The sequence below is a fragment of the Anas acuta genome, chromosome 3 (genome assembly GCF_963932015.1).
Source record: "Anas acuta chromosome 3, bAnaAcu1.1, whole genome shotgun sequence".
In the NCBI taxonomy this organism is placed as follows: domain Eukaryota; kingdom Metazoa; phylum Chordata; class Aves; order Anseriformes; family Anatidae; genus Anas; species Anas acuta.
Window position 1 is genome coordinate 102,552,402 of NC_088981.1, and position 16,542 is coordinate 102,568,943.

Below are 16,542 nucleotides of genomic sequence, written 5' to 3' on the forward strand. Positions count from 1 at the left end.
CAGAGCAGCTGTGTGAGTAATTCTCTGTGCAGGACAATTTTTCAAGGGTTACTACCTACCTCTAGCAGCATTTTCACATCCCAGGCATCCTTTTTATCATCGGGGTAACTTTTTGCCATGTTGTAATGCTTCTGTCCAGATTGCACTGGATTTGGTTCATTGTGGATGATAATCTACGTTTCAAAAAGGGTGACAAAACAACAGCGAAAAATTTTGGTCAATTTTATAACTACAGAAAAGTTTTCAATGCAATTTTAAATATCTCAATAGATCTGCAAACAGAAAAAAATCAGATTCAGCATGCTCCCAATGTTAAGTTTTCAGCCTCTGTTAATTAAGATACGCTAACTAGATCTTAAGCAACTACAGCTGCCATTTTAGAACAACAGAAGTTGTCACTGAGATATTGTGCTTTGAGATGCACATTAAATCAAAATCAACACAAAAACAAACAAACCTTAACAAATACAACCAGGATTTACATCATTTACATCTAGTATAAATAATCCCAAAGCACCACAGAGTTCTAGTTAACCAAAACATACTTTAAAGGATTGCTGCTTTCCTGGTAGCCTGGAATTAGCGCATCCATGTTGCTTTCCCTCTCCAGTCCCCACCAATTCTCTCCTTCCTTGTTCCTGGAGAGCCTTGCCCAGAAAAAGGGCAGCTAGCTTGTACCATGAGAGTCCCCATGTGCCACATGACAGTTTTTGCAGAACTTAAAGCAGATGGACTCATTTTTAATACAGTTTGCCAAATTTCTATGTGCTAACTTCCAGGAGCCATCATATGAATTGAAGCCATTACATCCTCTCCATCCAGCTGCATGCTGTCTTCTACACTATCACGATATTACGCTGTTTAAGTGCAGTCAATAAAGCTCTTCAAGCAGGATTTGTGTTTTTTTCCATCTGTGTTTGCGAGCTAAGCATTAGCCAGAGACAGAAACATTAAGTATATATCTAAAGAATATGTCTGACAGAGACAAAAACGGCTCACGTTCAGGAAAGAAGCACCTCTGAATTGAAATTACATATAGAAAGATCCTCCTTCAGAATTCCCATCTAAAAGCTGCAAGGAACTAAGAACAGATAATGCTGTGTCAAATCATCAACACCACCAAAAAGAAAAGCACTTTTGGATGCAGTTAATAATGCAAGATTTGGTTATTTTAGCTCTAACCCAGATAAAAAAAAATAAAAATCAGAAACCCTGACATTTAAAATATGTTCTTGTGCTTTCAGTTGGAAACCCTCCGCACAGCTCAGTGAATACCCACCTGCTCTATCTGGATGCCATAGCCTTTGAAGGCCCCGTTGTCCCAGGAAGTATTTCGGTAGATGTCATCTACTCTGTCTATCAACTCAATCTATGCGGGAAAGAAAAAACAAGTTATTTAGTTCTGAGCTTTTGTGTACGGAAGTTCAAGATGCCCAGAGAAGCTGCAACGTATTTATCTAGAAAACACTCGCTTCAAATTAAAATTGAACCTCATAAAACACAACAGATGTATTCACTGATCCAAAACCAACAGCGCTTGGATCCAGAGAGTATTATCAAATATCCCTGAAAATTTTCCGTCGTAAAAAAGCAGCACAAACTTTGCTACTTATCCCTTTCATCTGTGTAGTGGAAGAGAATGTTAAGAACAAGACATCTTGGGAAACACTCCGTCCATTTAGCAGTTTTCCAAGTTTCTTTGAGGGGAAGGGCAGAGGGAACTGTTTTTACTGCATAGTTTTAGCACTACACTTAACTGACCCCAGGGCTTTCTTCCCTCTCCCAGACAGTAAACTATTATTTTTCTCATTATGGTCCAAGTACAAGGTTCCAGAAAGTCTGTCGTCAGTGCTCACAATCAATAGCTCCCTTTTCGAGCTGCTCTTGTCTTCTTAAAAATCACCTTCTCCTAAATATAGACCATCAAAACTGCTCAGAATGAAAAATGACATTCACAGACACTCAGTAATAGCTTGCACTTGGTTTTTCCAATCACCGTCCTGTTTACAGCACACATCAACCCCGAGAACACAACGGTAGGTGAGCCTGGAAGAATCGTATGTCAGATGCTGAGATAATCACATCTCCGAAAACAGATGAATTAAGGCTCTGTTACCTGGGGAATGTAAACAGTTCTGGGGACAGAAAGGTCAAAAAGCCAGCAAAGATGGAACAGAGTGATTAGCATGTCAAATACTCCGGCTCAGAAAGAGGCTCTTGAGAAAGAACAGATCTCCAAGCGTGGTTTCACTTGTTTTCATCTCCAGTCCCCAAACCCATACTCTATTTCTGCTGTGGGGCTGTAGGCAGGTGTTCTATTTCATAACCCCACTTTCAACCCAACTAGCTGTCCACTGAGCCTATTTCTAATTTTATTGTTCTGGACAGAGAATCCTGGAAGAAGTTGAAGTAGTATACAAGTTGTTTTTGGCTCCCATGTGAACCTTAAATGTGTTTGGACCATTTATACCCAAATTCAAAGTCTGGGAGATTGTAGAAAATGGAAAAAAAAAAGTCTTTTTTTTTTATTTTTTAGGGAGAAAACAAGATAGCTGCAAAGGGAAGGGATTTGAAACATAAGGACTATTTAACTGCAGTATCACTAATACAGAATATTTTAAAGCATGAATTAGCACCTCCCAAGATGAAAAATACACAAGCATGATGTAAATACATGCTGTAGAAAAGCAGTATAAGCAGTTATAACTACTGAATCACATTTTCTCCCAGTTTACTCCAACAAATTGTAACAGGGTGTATTTACTTACCAAATAGTTTATGGTCGTACTCTCTTCCCCCCGGCCCATGTACTTGAAGAAACGATGATCTGCCACTACCAACATCTTGCACGTGTTTTTGGAGCTCTCTGGGACAGCTCTTTTCTTCCGGGAGACGCTTGCTAATGTGAATGTTTAAATACAAATAAATAAACACTCAGTGAACTATCTATGGCTATGTCTATTACCCATATTTAAGACCTGAGCATGAGTCTGGATGGGTTTTGGTTGTTTTGTTTTTTGAGGGGGTGGGAAGGGCACAACTCTTCAGTTTTGTCTTCATAACAGTCCTCAAACTTGTTCTAAGGAGAGGAATGCGTAGTAAGGAAATTGAGTTATTAATAGATTTACCTACAGGGTTTTTATGGTTGTCACCTCAGTCCTAACTCTCTTGCTCCTGTCATTATCCCCATTCCTGCTGATGCAGTAGAACACAGAGTAAAGAGGGATTCACAGCTCTCAAAAACTCATCATAGCTCAAGCTGGATTCGTGGAGTGGCCACAGATGCCAAACAGCTCCCAGGGCACAGAAGAATTAAGTTGTTTGAACATTCACCTTAAAAAGCCTACCTACACTAGTGACAAGTTCCTTCCTTTCATCGTTTTGGGTTTAGCTGGTTTTTCCTCCAGTGATTTTAAAGAGTTAAACTACAAGGGACAACACAAATTATTGCCTAGGTCGTGATCTTACTTGCCTACCCAGACAGAATTCAAGCTTTCCAAGGTTCTGCCCTCCCAGATGCTCACCTTCATTTTGCTTGCTGTCTTCCAGTCCTTTTGGCAACAGCTCTTCTTCGTTCAGCTTTAAATAACCACACACTTTGGGGGACTGCAATCGTGAGAAGTCTTTAATATCTTCAGATCTGTAGACCAGCAGTCTTTCATCTTGCTCATTATCTATAAATCTCCACAGTGGCTGACAGCACAAGAGCAGCAGAAATGCAGGTAATTAGGAACAGTGAATGTAAAGACTAAGTAAAATATATTTATATATATATATATACACACACAGCCACATCTCCACAGCTTTGTGTGTACACATACACACATAAATTGGACTACAACGATTTAATACCTATAAATAAGTTTAGCAACAGAAGTACACTCCCAAGAAAGTCAGGTGAATTCAACCATTTATGCTACATAGGCATCCAAAGACCTAAGGATGTCTTCATAGAGCAGCAGCCGCCATCTGATAAAGCCATCAAAGAGAATTTTTTGTTCCCTCCAGAATAAAAGCAATCTGAGGAGGCATCTCGAGCTCCTCTGTTCCCTCCAGTGCAGTTTTAGGACTGGCACAGCTCAGGAGGAGTTATCTGGAACACGCCAGCAAATGTGCTGACTGGAGGCACAAGTTATCTTCTAAGATAAGAGATGATACATAAGTGTGCACCACAACACCACCGGAGCAGACTCTTCAACATTCCTAAGTCACTTACAAGTGAGTGAAAAATCCTCAAAAAAATCAAAGAAAACCTCAAAATCCCAATAAAAGCAAATGATTTCATAGCAATTGCATACAGAACATCGTTTCTTTCTAGTGCCACATCCCTGCTATTATCTCGAAGTAACATCTACAGCACCCCCACCACACATAGCCCACCCAGAGGCAGTTTTTTGGGCAAGGCCAAGCAGCCCAGACTCTAAGACTCCCCTGCAGACTACTTGGCTCTCAGTTTCCCCTGGGCTTTAGGCAGCACTCTCTGAACTTCAGACAACTATTTATTTGTGATAGTTAACTATTAATTTCAGTTTGCAGCAATAAGGCCTTGAAACACAAAGGCTGTGCCAGGCCAGCAGCCATACACATCTGTGGTGTAGAACTGAGGGCAAATACCCCACATCTTAGGATAAGGCAGGAAGGCATTAGGGATTTATATGAAGGCCCAGCTCTTCCAAACAGTGAGGGCCTTGAAGTAAAGGAAAACAACAAGGGTGCATCTTTGTCCTTACTGCCTTTTGGGAGTGTCCTCTGGCACCTACTGACTCTTACCACCGCACAGGCATGATCTCAGGGTGGTTAGGGGCCAAAGCTGACCCCGTGTGTTGGGTTCACGTGGCGAGGTTTTTGTTAGCAGGGGGCTGCGAGGGTGGCTTCTGTGAGAAGAACCCACAGGCCACATCAGAAGAATCTGAGGCCACATTATTCTTGGACCACAAACACTAAAACTGCTTTCAATCACAAACAGCTTCTACATGCTCTCGGTGCAAAGCACAAGTAGAGTGGTTTGGGGATTCCAGTCACATTTTTGTACCAGTAGGACCGGGTTTCTCAGGCTTACCTCTAATTCTGAACGTCTTCTGGTTTGGAGACAATTGCAATACCCATATAACACTTAGCCATAATTACTGTTATTGAGCCATTCTAATACAGCTTGTGCCTGGGAATGAACTGCTCTGAACAAGTCATTAGGATAGTCTTTAATTTATTTATTAAATTTTTTTAAACCAATAGTTTAAGACAACACAAATGGGGAAAAAAGAAACGAGTGAGCATGGGAAAAAGGCACATTTTTTAAACAAGGCTCAAAGAATGGGAAAAAATCCAAGACCTAGCAAAGGCAAAACTTCGGAAAGCTCAAACCTCAACTCTGCTCACAAGTCTGCATTGTTTGTTGTTCTGAAGGAAGTGATCACCACTAATTACTAACGTTATCCATCCCTGTTTCGAAAAGGCCGATCTCCTCCCTGATACATCTAAACTATGCAAATGTGACAGAACGGCACTCACTAATAAAAGTCAACACAAAGCCAAATTGGTTTCACATGTTTCTGCCACCTCCCTGTTCACCACAAAACAACCACCACCACCAAGCCTATATCGAGCTACAGAGGTGTCACTGTGACTAGCTGGAAACACCCACAGGAGAAAGAGCTGATTGTCTGAACGTTGCTGTCAACAGTAAGGCATACCTCAATATTGTATTCTTCTCCATCAGTATTGATCCTTACTGTAAAGTCTTCATCCCCAATATGTGCCACAACCTTGGAATTATGCTCCCCTTTAAAGATTAAAAAAACAAATCAGCTCTATTTGCATGCGTTCCTACAAAGACAACAATTCGTTTGTTTTTTATATTTCAAGGCAAATTAACCTCCTCAGTCTCTGGAGAACACTACAGTGAGCAGTTTAAAAAAAAAATAAAAAAGGGAACCAGCACTCTCTCTTCAGCCTTAACTTCCCAATGGTTATAAGCATTAAGTCTTGGATTTAACTGCTAATTTTCAGGTAGCTTGATGGCTCTGAGGATTAATAAAAGGACACAGAATATTCCTGCCAACATAAGCAGCCTGGATCCTACCCCTATCAGCCAGCAATTTCACGGCGTCAGCCTGCATTCCAGTGGAAGAGGCTTTCACCACATCACAAGGGCAACATAAAAATCAAAACAACTTAGCGGAAGTATTAATGGTAGACTAAAGTGGAGCAAGACACCCCTTCCTTCCAGAAAAGAATCCCATTTATCCCATAATAACCCCCAAAGAATCCCATTAAAGTAGTTTAATATAACGATCTGGGCACCACTGCATTGCCACTACCTGGGTTTTGCATTCTGTGACAAGAAGTATTGAAACCCCAAATTCCAGATGGAATTAAAGCCATCATTATCACCTTCAAAAAATGAAAAATAAAATCACAAGCTGCTGCGTGGGCAAATTTTATCCTCATGCTCTGCCAAACTACATAGAGGAACCCAATCTTAGGAGCTTGCTGCAATAGATTAAAGACAAACAAAAAAAACAAAACAGCAAAGCAACAACAAAAAAAATCGACAAAAAAACACCACCAGAAAAAAAGGAGTGGCATGAGAATAAGAATAAATTCTCCTGATTTATCCTAACTATATTTGATGAAATGAATGCACTATACCATTTACTTTGGCCAAGGGCCCAGCTGTGTGTTCTCAGCACTGACACACAGCCGAGTCCATACTAACCAACGACGTGTCCAGTGAAAAAGTCTTGCCATTGAACACGGTACTCCTTTTCCTTGCCTTCGCCATCCACAATTAATGCTTGAAATTTTTCTGAAAAGTGTTCAGCAGTTGCAGTTAAGTATAATTTAAAGTGCCTGTAAAAGAATTTACTTTCATTTATTCTTAAGCAAACTATACACACGAGAGAAACAGAAACAGCTTCCATTTTACTGAAGGTCCAGAAGAAGTTAGAAAGCATTGACTGTGATAAGCAAACCACAAAAACATGGAGTATGTAATTCATAACCGTAAATTTTTAGTACTTCATGGAGGATTTTTAAAGTGTTAAAGATGTTAAACAAATCCACAAGTCATGGTTTGCTCACGAAGCACCTTCTCCATATGCATTCAAGCAAAACCAGACACTGCTAACGTATCTGACCTACAGGGAATCAGCCCAGGGAATCTGTTCACTTGTTTTAAGTTAAATCATCTTAAAGCTCTCGTTTTCTAACAGAATATGTTCAGAAACCAGAAGCAGAAATCTGAACTCTGTAGATTTTTGTGTCCCAAAAGCTCAAGGCTATCACAAAGAAAGAGTGGAGACCAACTCAGAGAAGGATCCACGCTGGTTCTTGCCTTCTGTGGTCTGTGGGTCAAAGATTTTTGGTACGTCCCTCTGTAATTATTCTGCAATCAGCACTGGCAGCATTGCAAACTATTTGGTGCAGGGGAACCTCACCATGAAGTCAGAGTGCACGAGGCAGGGCAAGACAGGGACAGCCAGACAACATCTGACCCTGCTAACCTTTTATAATTGCTACTTAAAAATTAACCCCCAGCATTTAGAGACAAAAAAACATAAATACAACTTGCACGACAGCTGTAGTTGTAGGGGACAGCTGGAGGAAGGCTCATGAGAACAAAGTAGACAAAAGATCTCAGTGGAACAAAGCTGACCTACACTTGTTAACACAAAATGTTCTCACCTCCCTCCCCCCATTTCAAATTCACAGTTTCAGCACTCAGATACCCAAAAGGGATTTTTATAAGACTGAACAGCATCTCTAAAACTTTGATGCCTGCTTTCTTCACCACACTTCTCCCCATTTCCCAAGTGCTTGTAATTCCTATGTTGTTAAAATAGGAGTATTTTAATCAAATTCAGAATTTACACACAGTAGGAATGGGATTAAACCTCTGGGTGGGGGGATTATCTCTCAGGGAACATGGCACGCACTCTCCCCAAACTGAAGGCAGAGGTTTTCAAGAACCAGAGGATAGTCAAACATGACAGCGTTGCCGAGATGAGGTAAAAGCAGAATCTGTCCTAGTAAGTGGAAATAACCTACACGAAACTAAGCCTAAGAAGAAGATCTAAGATTAAAAATAAATAAATAAGAAAAAAGCAAGAGAAGTCTTGGATGAATGGCATTTCAACAAACAGAGTGATACAATGGAACCATACAATGGAACCTGACATATTTTTGTGTTTCCTGAGTCTCTCTGAAGTCACTCCACAGCCATGCAGTTCAGTAACTTAAAAAGAAGTGGCCAGTCATGGCAGAAAACACAGTAACTATGTCTGTGTTTGGAATTGTGTATTATCCATCAACAACCAAAGGAAATGTTACGCTATTTCACTGCTGATGATTTAATTACCTTTGCAGGGCTGAGAAACTTAAGAGCCTCTCTACGTGTGTCTCCGGCTGGAGGTCTCTCTTCCTCAGCGAGTGCTGCTGGATGCTGGACTGAGAAAGGATGTCATAGTCTGAGAGCATGGATTCAACCGAGGCTGGAAAAACAACAGAGAAAGCGTTGGAGTTTCAAGATCCTTCAAAAAATGCACACATAAAATGGCAAAATGGAGCCTCCTGTAGCAGGATCACAGTGGGCTCCAATTTTAGGAAAACCTCTGCACATTCCTGTAAAGATGCATTTCGTGCAGTCAGGTAGAAATCACAGCATGAAACAAGACGCGATCAGAGATGGAGAAACAGAAATTATTTCACACCTTACAGCAGTTTTAGAGCAGCTAAGCCGTCTTTTTTACTGCTATGGCTGTGCAGAGCTGACGTCCTCCCTGGCTGCCTCCTGGAAACCACGTTGGGGAGAACATTTCCCATTGCTCCAGGATGAACAGCTTCCCTGCCTCGCCTGCTGCTCCCCACTAATTTAAAATAGTTTAATTTTTACCGAGTTCACTGCAGGTCAGGGCTGCAGTTATTACCTTTCTGTCCAACAGCAGCCAGAAAATGGATGGCTGCATAGCTTAATTCATCAGAAACAACCAGGCAGGCACCTCGCAGGGGGCATCTCCGTGCTCCCCAGCCCCTTACCATCATCTAGACTCCTCTGATTTCCCTTCTAAGAACACAAAAACCCCTTCAGAGGCTGGCTTACACCACCCAGCCATGCCACCTCACGCATTTATTGGATTTGAAAGACAGATACTCATTGCCATCACTTAACCCCAAATCAGAGAATATCGAGGGTGGGAGGCACCTAGAGCCCAAAGGAGCTTCTAGGAGCAGGAGTACCACTGAAGCCCTGGCCAGAACAAGCATCTCACTTCATATTTCATGAGGAGGTCGGCGGGGAGAACAAGCCAACAGCGTGTGCCTGCTCGTGCACGCTGCAAGGGGGGAGCTGAACAAAACAAGAAGCTCCTCACCCCCCTCTCAGCCCTGCACGGGGCCACCCCAGCACAGGCACATCCTCCCCAGCCACCAGCCTGCTGACAGCGGGGCCAGACATCTGCGTTTTGGTGCCCCAGAAGCCACAAGGCAGCAGTTCCCAGGCTGCCCCGGCGCGAGCCGCCGCTCCCCTGCCGCTCAGCAGCACAGGAAGGGCAGCGTGGTTGCAGTTTCCTGATTTCTGTTTACAGCCCTTGCAGGTCGAGAGCACCTGCAGTCGATCGCCGAGCTTTGGGGATTGTATGCAACAGCAAGTTTCCACCACCTCCCTCTGCAGCGTGGGTTTCCATCCTACGTGCCCAGCGCCTTCATCGCCTGCTCGCTGCTTCACTGCGGGGAGAAAATACCTTAATAAAAGAAGCAAATATCTGTTTTCTTTGAAAAAGCACGAGGTTTCACACTGCTTTCCACCCCTGCGTGCAAAGCACAGCCCAAAACGAGGGAAAGTCATGCCAAAAAGCAAGGGGCTCTTCCCAAACCACTTTCCTGTGGTTCCTTCCCTTCTGTCCCCTCCTAAATCCCTGCATTCCTCTCTTTTTGGAGGACACCTCAATTTCATCCTGATATCCCCAACGCTTATTCATTTTTTATTATTTTGTGATAGCCAGCCTTCAGCTTATGCTATCTTCTCTCCTGGGAAGAACTCCCCAAAATACCCACTGAAGGCACTCAGAAGCTGGGAAAGAAATTTGGTGACAAAGATGATAATCCCAAATCCGCAGCTGGGGATTCCCTTGCTCACAACTCTGAACCCACCTTTTTATTCCACTTCATTTTAAGGCTAGAAGCCCACTACCCCCAGGCTTTGCAATTTTGCCCAGGCAAGTCTCTTTTAGGGCAATTACGTGCCATCATGCATTGCATCAGACTCCTCCACCAGCTCAAGAATGTGCTGGGCAACAGCTCAGCGGGGCTGGAAGCCACCGTGTATTTGTTAAAGAGGAGGAGGCTTCTCTCCAAGTGTTCAGCCACCAATCCAAATACCAATGGCATCTTCCTCCAGCCACCCTGGCTCTCACACGCATTCTTCTGAACTGCACTTTTCATTCAAAGGTTAAGCTTTTCGAGAAACATCAAGTTTTAAAGCAGAAGACGCGATTAATATCCTCAAAATCCTCCTCACAGTTATCTGATGATGGAAAATAGCTCTGGTTAAAATGCGAGATCCAACAGTATTTTAAGATCTTTCCTTCGGGAATTAGAAGTGACCACAAGAGGATCAGAGGAATTTGCAGGACTGATTATGGATATTGCTCCTCCAACCATCCCCGAAGGAATAAAACCAGAAATAAATCTGGTGCGAAAAGGCAGAGGGATGGGAAGTTTGGCCTAGAGAGTAGTCCTGGGACGAGCACAGCGAGCACACTTGGAGGATTTTGCTGTGTGGCTTACATCAGAGGTGCCTCCAAGCCTGAAAAAAGGGCTCGAGCCTGTGTTTTGTGCCAACTGACTGACTTCCAACGGGTATCAAGCACTCAAAAGCTGGTCAGCAGCTCACGAATAACTCATCTGATCCAGCTGGGCAGTGACTGAATGGCCGAAGGGCTCCACGGTCTTCGTTAAACCACCCAGTGCTATTCCTCTGTCCACCAAAGCACAGTAACCAAACGGAGCCACCTCAGCTCCAACTCACAGCCTAATCCGGCCCAAAAAACGCAGCCTGGAGCCTTTCCAACCTCAACCACCCGAGCTGGAACAAGGCTCCACGCCTGGCGGCAGAGCTGCCCTTGTGCTTGTGGTGACAGCGGGTCAGGAGGTGATGCTGCCGTGCCTGAACATCTCCAGAAGCCTTCTCTTAGTCACCAGCACGGTTCAGATGAAGCCTCGGGGTACGGTTACATGCTGGGAGGGAAGGCATGTGGCAGCCTCACGGTGTGCTCTGCCTGCAGCTTCAAACTCCTGCACACCCCTGAGGCTCACAGAGGTGCCCAGTGGGGGATGCCGTGGAAAAGCCAGCGAGCTACAACCCCCCTCTAGCTCATTTCAGGATAAACTTACCCACTTTACACTGCCTCAAAGCGTTTTCCTTTGGTAAAATATTGACAATAAATGTCCGTAAGTGTGCAAATTTGATTTAGAAGCCACACAGATCATTACACTGCTGTTTCTGGTTATTCTGCATGCAGCTGAATGCCCCTGATGGCTTCCACGTGTTACCTCAACCACCACCAACCTGGGCGTTGTTCTCCTTCACCGAGCACATCTTAACTGGGGACCAGCAAGGAACAGCATTTATTGCTTGATCTGGTTGGTTTAATAACTCCATCTATCTTACCTGAGAAAGCAGAGAGTACTTTTTGGAGGAAAAAAAATAAAATACTGCTCAAATATCGGCGTTACAGAAATAAGGAAGGCCCCTGGACTAACGTCCTCACACTCAAAGTGAAACAAGGGCAACGCAGCCGCCCCGTCTTAAACCAGAACAGCATCATGTGATGTGATGCTCCAAAAAAAACACCCCCAAAAAATCCCACTGCTTTCGTACATCCTGCAGACACGGAGAGCCAAGTCACAGGATGTAGCCTTCTCTGGAAAGAGATCATTTGTCTGCCCCTCCCCAAACTGTCTCATTATTAAGTTTAGACACTCCACGCCACAAAATCCTGCTGTTTTCCCCCCAAAAAAGATGAGTTTGACTGGAGCTGATTCTAGGTAGAGCCTAGTTACTGCCTGGGCTGCCTGGGTGAGACCAAGCTGCTTCTCCCTGCCTGGCTGTGTTGCTTCTCCTTTGGGATATGACTTGGCACTCACTCCGATGGGGCCTTCCAAAATTCACATCGCTAGTACCAAGGGGCAGAGCTTGGCAGCTCCAGCAACAGCCTGAAAGATGAAAAATGAGATCCAGGAATGCAAGGATGCCACATACTTGTTCAACGCTGCATTAATCGTGGGTCAAAACTGGGGAGGCAGCTGCTATGGGTACCTCTCTGCAAGATCTGCCTTCTCCTCTCAGCCCCCAGTCCACGAGCAATGTAGGATAAAAATGTGAATTTCAAGGAGAAAAAACACCACCAACAACTAGTGCGTATCAACAGCTGCACAGGAAGACAAGGCCAGATAATGGGAACGGAGATTAGGGCGTGAATCACACCAACACGGGCCAAAAAGTGGACAAGCTGCAGGCTGACCAGCAGCACGGTCACATACCTGCGAGGATGACAGCCAGCAGAACCACTGGGGTTGCAGAAAATCCCCCAAATGAGCAAGCTGGACAGTGGCACATGAATCCTGTAAGATCCCTAAGAAAGGACGGCCCTTGATTGATCTGGGAAAGGGGCAAACTCCTGCAGTTTATTAAGATCTGGTGGGTAAAACATTGATTAAATCAACCTATTTATAGCAGATGTTAAATATAAACTTGTATCTCAGATATAAATCTCTACCAACTATTAAATGCATAATTAAATCCCAGTGTAACTTTCACAGTTCAGCTGGGAGAACTCTGCGCTGAGCTGGCTGCGTGTCCCTTCTCAGCCCTTCTAACCTCAGAGCAGAAAGCCATGCTGGGGTTTCTGCACACGCAAAAAGTTCCCGAGTAGCAGGAGAGTGAAATTGAGATGAGTTACTGCTGCTGTCAGCCACTGAGGTGAACAGCAGACTGTATTTTTGTTACTTAGCCCGTAGTGCTGCCTGGGGAAACCACTGCATCCAGAAATGCCTGCAGTGACTCTGAAATAATCCCACAGCACCCTGGGCTGGCACCACACGCTGCAACACCCTGCTGGTTGGCTTCGTGCTCTCGGATTCTCCTCCACGTGCTGTGCTGAGATACACACCCGAACTTCAGCTTCGGGACACAAACTGCTAAGCTGGCTCCATCCGAAATAGCTGTCTAGCTTGAAAGGGTATTAAAATAGGGTAAGAAATGTTACCTGCCCCAGATAGTAACAGCTGCATTTCTTTCAGTTCCCTGCTTAATTTGTTTTTCCCTCTCCTTTGTCCTTGCAGAAAAAGTATGAACTTTCCAAGAGATGAGCAAGTTCTTAACCATAAAATGGCAATCCTTGAAACTTCATTAAACAGACTGCTGGTCAGAAATCTCAATTATTTCAGCCCAGAAAACTCAACCTCTGTGATTAAACAGAACAAATCAGACGGTATGTTAGAAGGTACCTTAGAAGATAGAGCTGTGTATGAGATTAGGAAGATGGAACTCCAGCAAAAGATGAACATAAAACCACAGGAAAGGAGGAGAAAAGATTTCAAAGTGCAGCTTGTCAAAGACATAAAGCTAATAATGGCAACAGCTTTTATTATAATGAAAAGAAACAACCCAGATAAATAATCAAAGGAGCCTGTAAAACAACTAAGCTGCAAAGATGACCCCAAGAACGGATGCTAAAGGCCAGTACCAAAGGAATAATTCACCTCTGCATTCACCACAGAGGAGACTGAGGTTTCCCAAAAGCTTGTCTTGACAGGATGAATCTAAAGAACTGCCTCCAGTTAAAGACTCAAGAAAAGGGGCTTTAGAATAAACCAATAAAATTACCAATAAGTCAACAGAACATGAATGTATTAACCCAAGAGTTATAAAGCACTTTTTCAGATGAAACTGGTCAATTCCTAATGCTGCTCCTGGTGGACTGAAAGGTGTAAGAGCAGCACCAACTTCCAGGAGCCTCCAGGTACCACACAGGGGCTTAATCATAAATCCACTCACCTGCCCTGCCACATTGGTAATAACAACGGCAAAGTGTGAATTACTTGACTTGTGGCTAAAGAAGATAGTAGGGAACGATCTGTCTTCCTCTTTATGGAATCAGTGCCTGTTTATTTGCTGTCTGAAAGGATGAAATGTGTGGATTAAGTAACATTATTAATCAAGCATATCCGGATTTTAACAAATTTTAGACAAGCTCCCTCACAAAATGCTTCTATGGATTTAATTTACTGAATGAGAGAACAACAAAATCCTTCAAGAAAATCAGAGTGGAGCAAGTGTGAAAAAAACCCACAAGAAAAAAAAATCCTCACTATGTTTGTGACAAGCATTTCAGCATGGTTGAAAAAAAATTATCTTGGAGTGATGATTCAACAGCAAGCAGAGAGGCCAGAAAATTACTCAGAAAGAAAACAAAACCAAAAGCATTCATCACTACACTTCATCACTGTAAATCCATGGTAGCTTTGTATCACGAATACTACCTGCAGTCCGAGTCATGTATCTCAAATAACTAAAAACCCAGCACAAACAGAAGGTGCGCACACAAAGGTAACAAAGACCAATTAAGTCATAAACTTTTTCCTCATACTAAGAATTATTACACAGACCAAGATTTTCCCACTTGAAAGAAGAGCGTGAAGGAAATGAATAATTGTGCTCCACATTCACCACTGTTGGCAACAGAAACCACAGAAACAGACAATGTTCGGAAACAAACGGAAGAAAGGAGATTTTCCTCCATGCATTACTTAATAAAACTGACAAACTCTTAGTCCAGGCGTGGTGGTACAGAGGCCAAAAATACAAAAGGCATCAGATAAAGCTCAAGTGGGTCCCTTAGAAGGCACGAAATCTGATGGTCCAAAATGCAAACTCTGCTTGAAGAAATCCCTAGGCCTGCCTGCAGTTGGAGGGATAAGCTGCATTTGTTGTGTTTCTGTCACACTTCCTGGAACATCCACTGCTTCCTACCCCTACCTGCTTCCTGCAGTGACTAATTGCTGTGGCCTGCACAGAACAAAAAGTCAGCCTGAGGTGGGGGAGAGTGGGACCGAGGTACAGCCTGGATGACTGACACGGTATCTGTCAAAGAGACATAAACAAAGAGAGGGGACTTGAAGCAGTCACCGTGGGCAGCACCACCTGGAGACATCACATCTGACGGGGTAACAAGCAACCGCTGCCTCTCACAGACACGTCTGCCAGTTCAGAGAGACTTTTGCTCATCAAACAGAAGTTTGCAGCTTAAAATAAATGCTCAGGTGCAAAAGTAAGGTTACAGAAGTAAAATAGGAAGGCTACGTTCAGCTTTCTGGAAGTCACATCCAGCTCCAACAGCTTCAGGTTCTCTCTGCAATGGTGACTCTTCAACCAGAGCTACGAAGAGCAGCCTTTTACCTGATCATCCTGCTCTAGCATAACGCAGACTCCTGCAAGGAAAGCTCTTCAGCAGACCACCAGCATGAAGATAACACGGTCATCACCTCCCCAAAGAGGCCGACAGGCCCCAAGCACCACGCATCAGTGACACCTTCAGCTATGGAACAGTGCAGCCAGCAGGAGCAGGGAGGTGATCGTCCCCCTGAGCTCTGCTCTGGTGGGGCTGCACTGAGTGCTGTGGTCAGTTTTGGGTCCCTCAGTACAAGAAGGACATCGAGGTCCTGGAGCGTGTCCAGAGAAGGGCCTGGAGCACAAGTCCTGTGAGGAGCAGCTGAGGGAGCTGGGGGTGTTTGGGCTGGAGAAGAGGAGGCTCAGGGCAGATCTTGTTGCTCTCTGCAGCTACCTGAAAGGAAGGTGTGGGGAGCTGGGGGTTGGCCTCTTCTCACAGGTAACTAGTGATAGGACCAGAGGGAATGGCCTCAGGTTGTGCCAGAGGAGGTTCAGGTTGGAAATGAGGAGATGTTTCTGTGGCCAAGCGCTGGGATGGGTGACACGGGGAGGCGGTGGGGTGCCCGTCCCTGGGGGTGCTCAGGGAGAGGCTCAGGGCGACCCAGTGCTTGGGGACACGGCGCAGCGGTGACACCGGCGGTCGGAGCAAGCGATCTGGAGCCCCTCCCCATGCTCAACGCCCCTGCTGGGCACAGCCCCTCACGCTGTGTGCCTGGCGGGTCCCGCACCCCCCCCGACCCCAACCCCAACCCCAACCCCGACCCCGACCCCGCGGTCCCGCCCGCCCCTTACCGTAGCGCTGCCTCTGCGGAGGGCGCCCCAACGCCTGCAGCTCGCCCGTTGCCGCCAGCAGCAGCAGCAGGGCAGGGAGCAGCCCCAGGCGCAGCCGGAACCCCATGGCTCCCCGCCGGGCTCCCCTCGCACCCAGCCCCTCACGGCCCCCCCTCAGGCCGCGCCGGGCCCCACCGCCATCCTGGGCTCGCAGCCGGAAGCCCGCGCGGAGCATTGTGGGGCGGGCGGCGCCGCCATCTTAGGGAGCAGGGCGGGGAGAGGGGCCGGGGGGCGGGAGCGCGCTCTCTCCCTCACAAATACCTCAT

At 45.1% G+C, this 16,542-nt stretch overlaps 2 protein-coding genes across 2 annotated transcripts in view; one reads left to right on the top strand and one right to left on the bottom strand.

Annotated features, from left to right (window-relative positions):
- Nucleotides 1-1,375, top strand: part of IAH1 (isoamyl acetate hydrolyzing esterase 1 (putative)) — a 17,477-nt gene extending 16,102 nt beyond the window's left edge. Inside the window, exon 6 of the mRNA XM_068678556.1 lies at nt 1,245-1,375. Within this exon, the coding sequence (XP_068534657.1) occupies nt 1,245-1,271 (27 nt within the window). The 3' untranslated portion in view covers nt 1,272-1,375. The remainder of the gene's footprint in view (nt 1-1,244) is intronic.
- ADAM17 (ADAM metallopeptidase domain 17) overlaps nt 1-16,469 on the bottom strand; it is a 27,877-nt gene extending 11,408 nt beyond the window's left edge. The window contains exons 1-8 of the mRNA XM_068678553.1: nt 16,238-16,469; nt 8,357-8,489; nt 6,716-6,849; nt 5,691-5,779; nt 3,525-3,693; nt 2,769-2,899; nt 1,280-1,369; nt 60-173 (exon numbers count right to left, since the gene is read on the bottom strand). Coding sequence (XP_068534654.1) covers nt 60-173; nt 1,280-1,369; nt 2,769-2,899; nt 3,525-3,693; nt 5,691-5,779; nt 6,716-6,849; nt 8,357-8,489; nt 16,238-16,451 — 1,074 coding nt within the window. The 5' untranslated portion in view covers nt 16,452-16,469. The remainder of the gene's footprint in view (nt 1-59; nt 174-1,279; nt 1,370-2,768; nt 2,900-3,524; nt 3,694-5,690; nt 5,780-6,715; nt 6,850-8,356; nt 8,490-16,237) is intronic.
- Between the last annotated feature and the right edge of the window lie 73 nt (nt 16,470-16,542).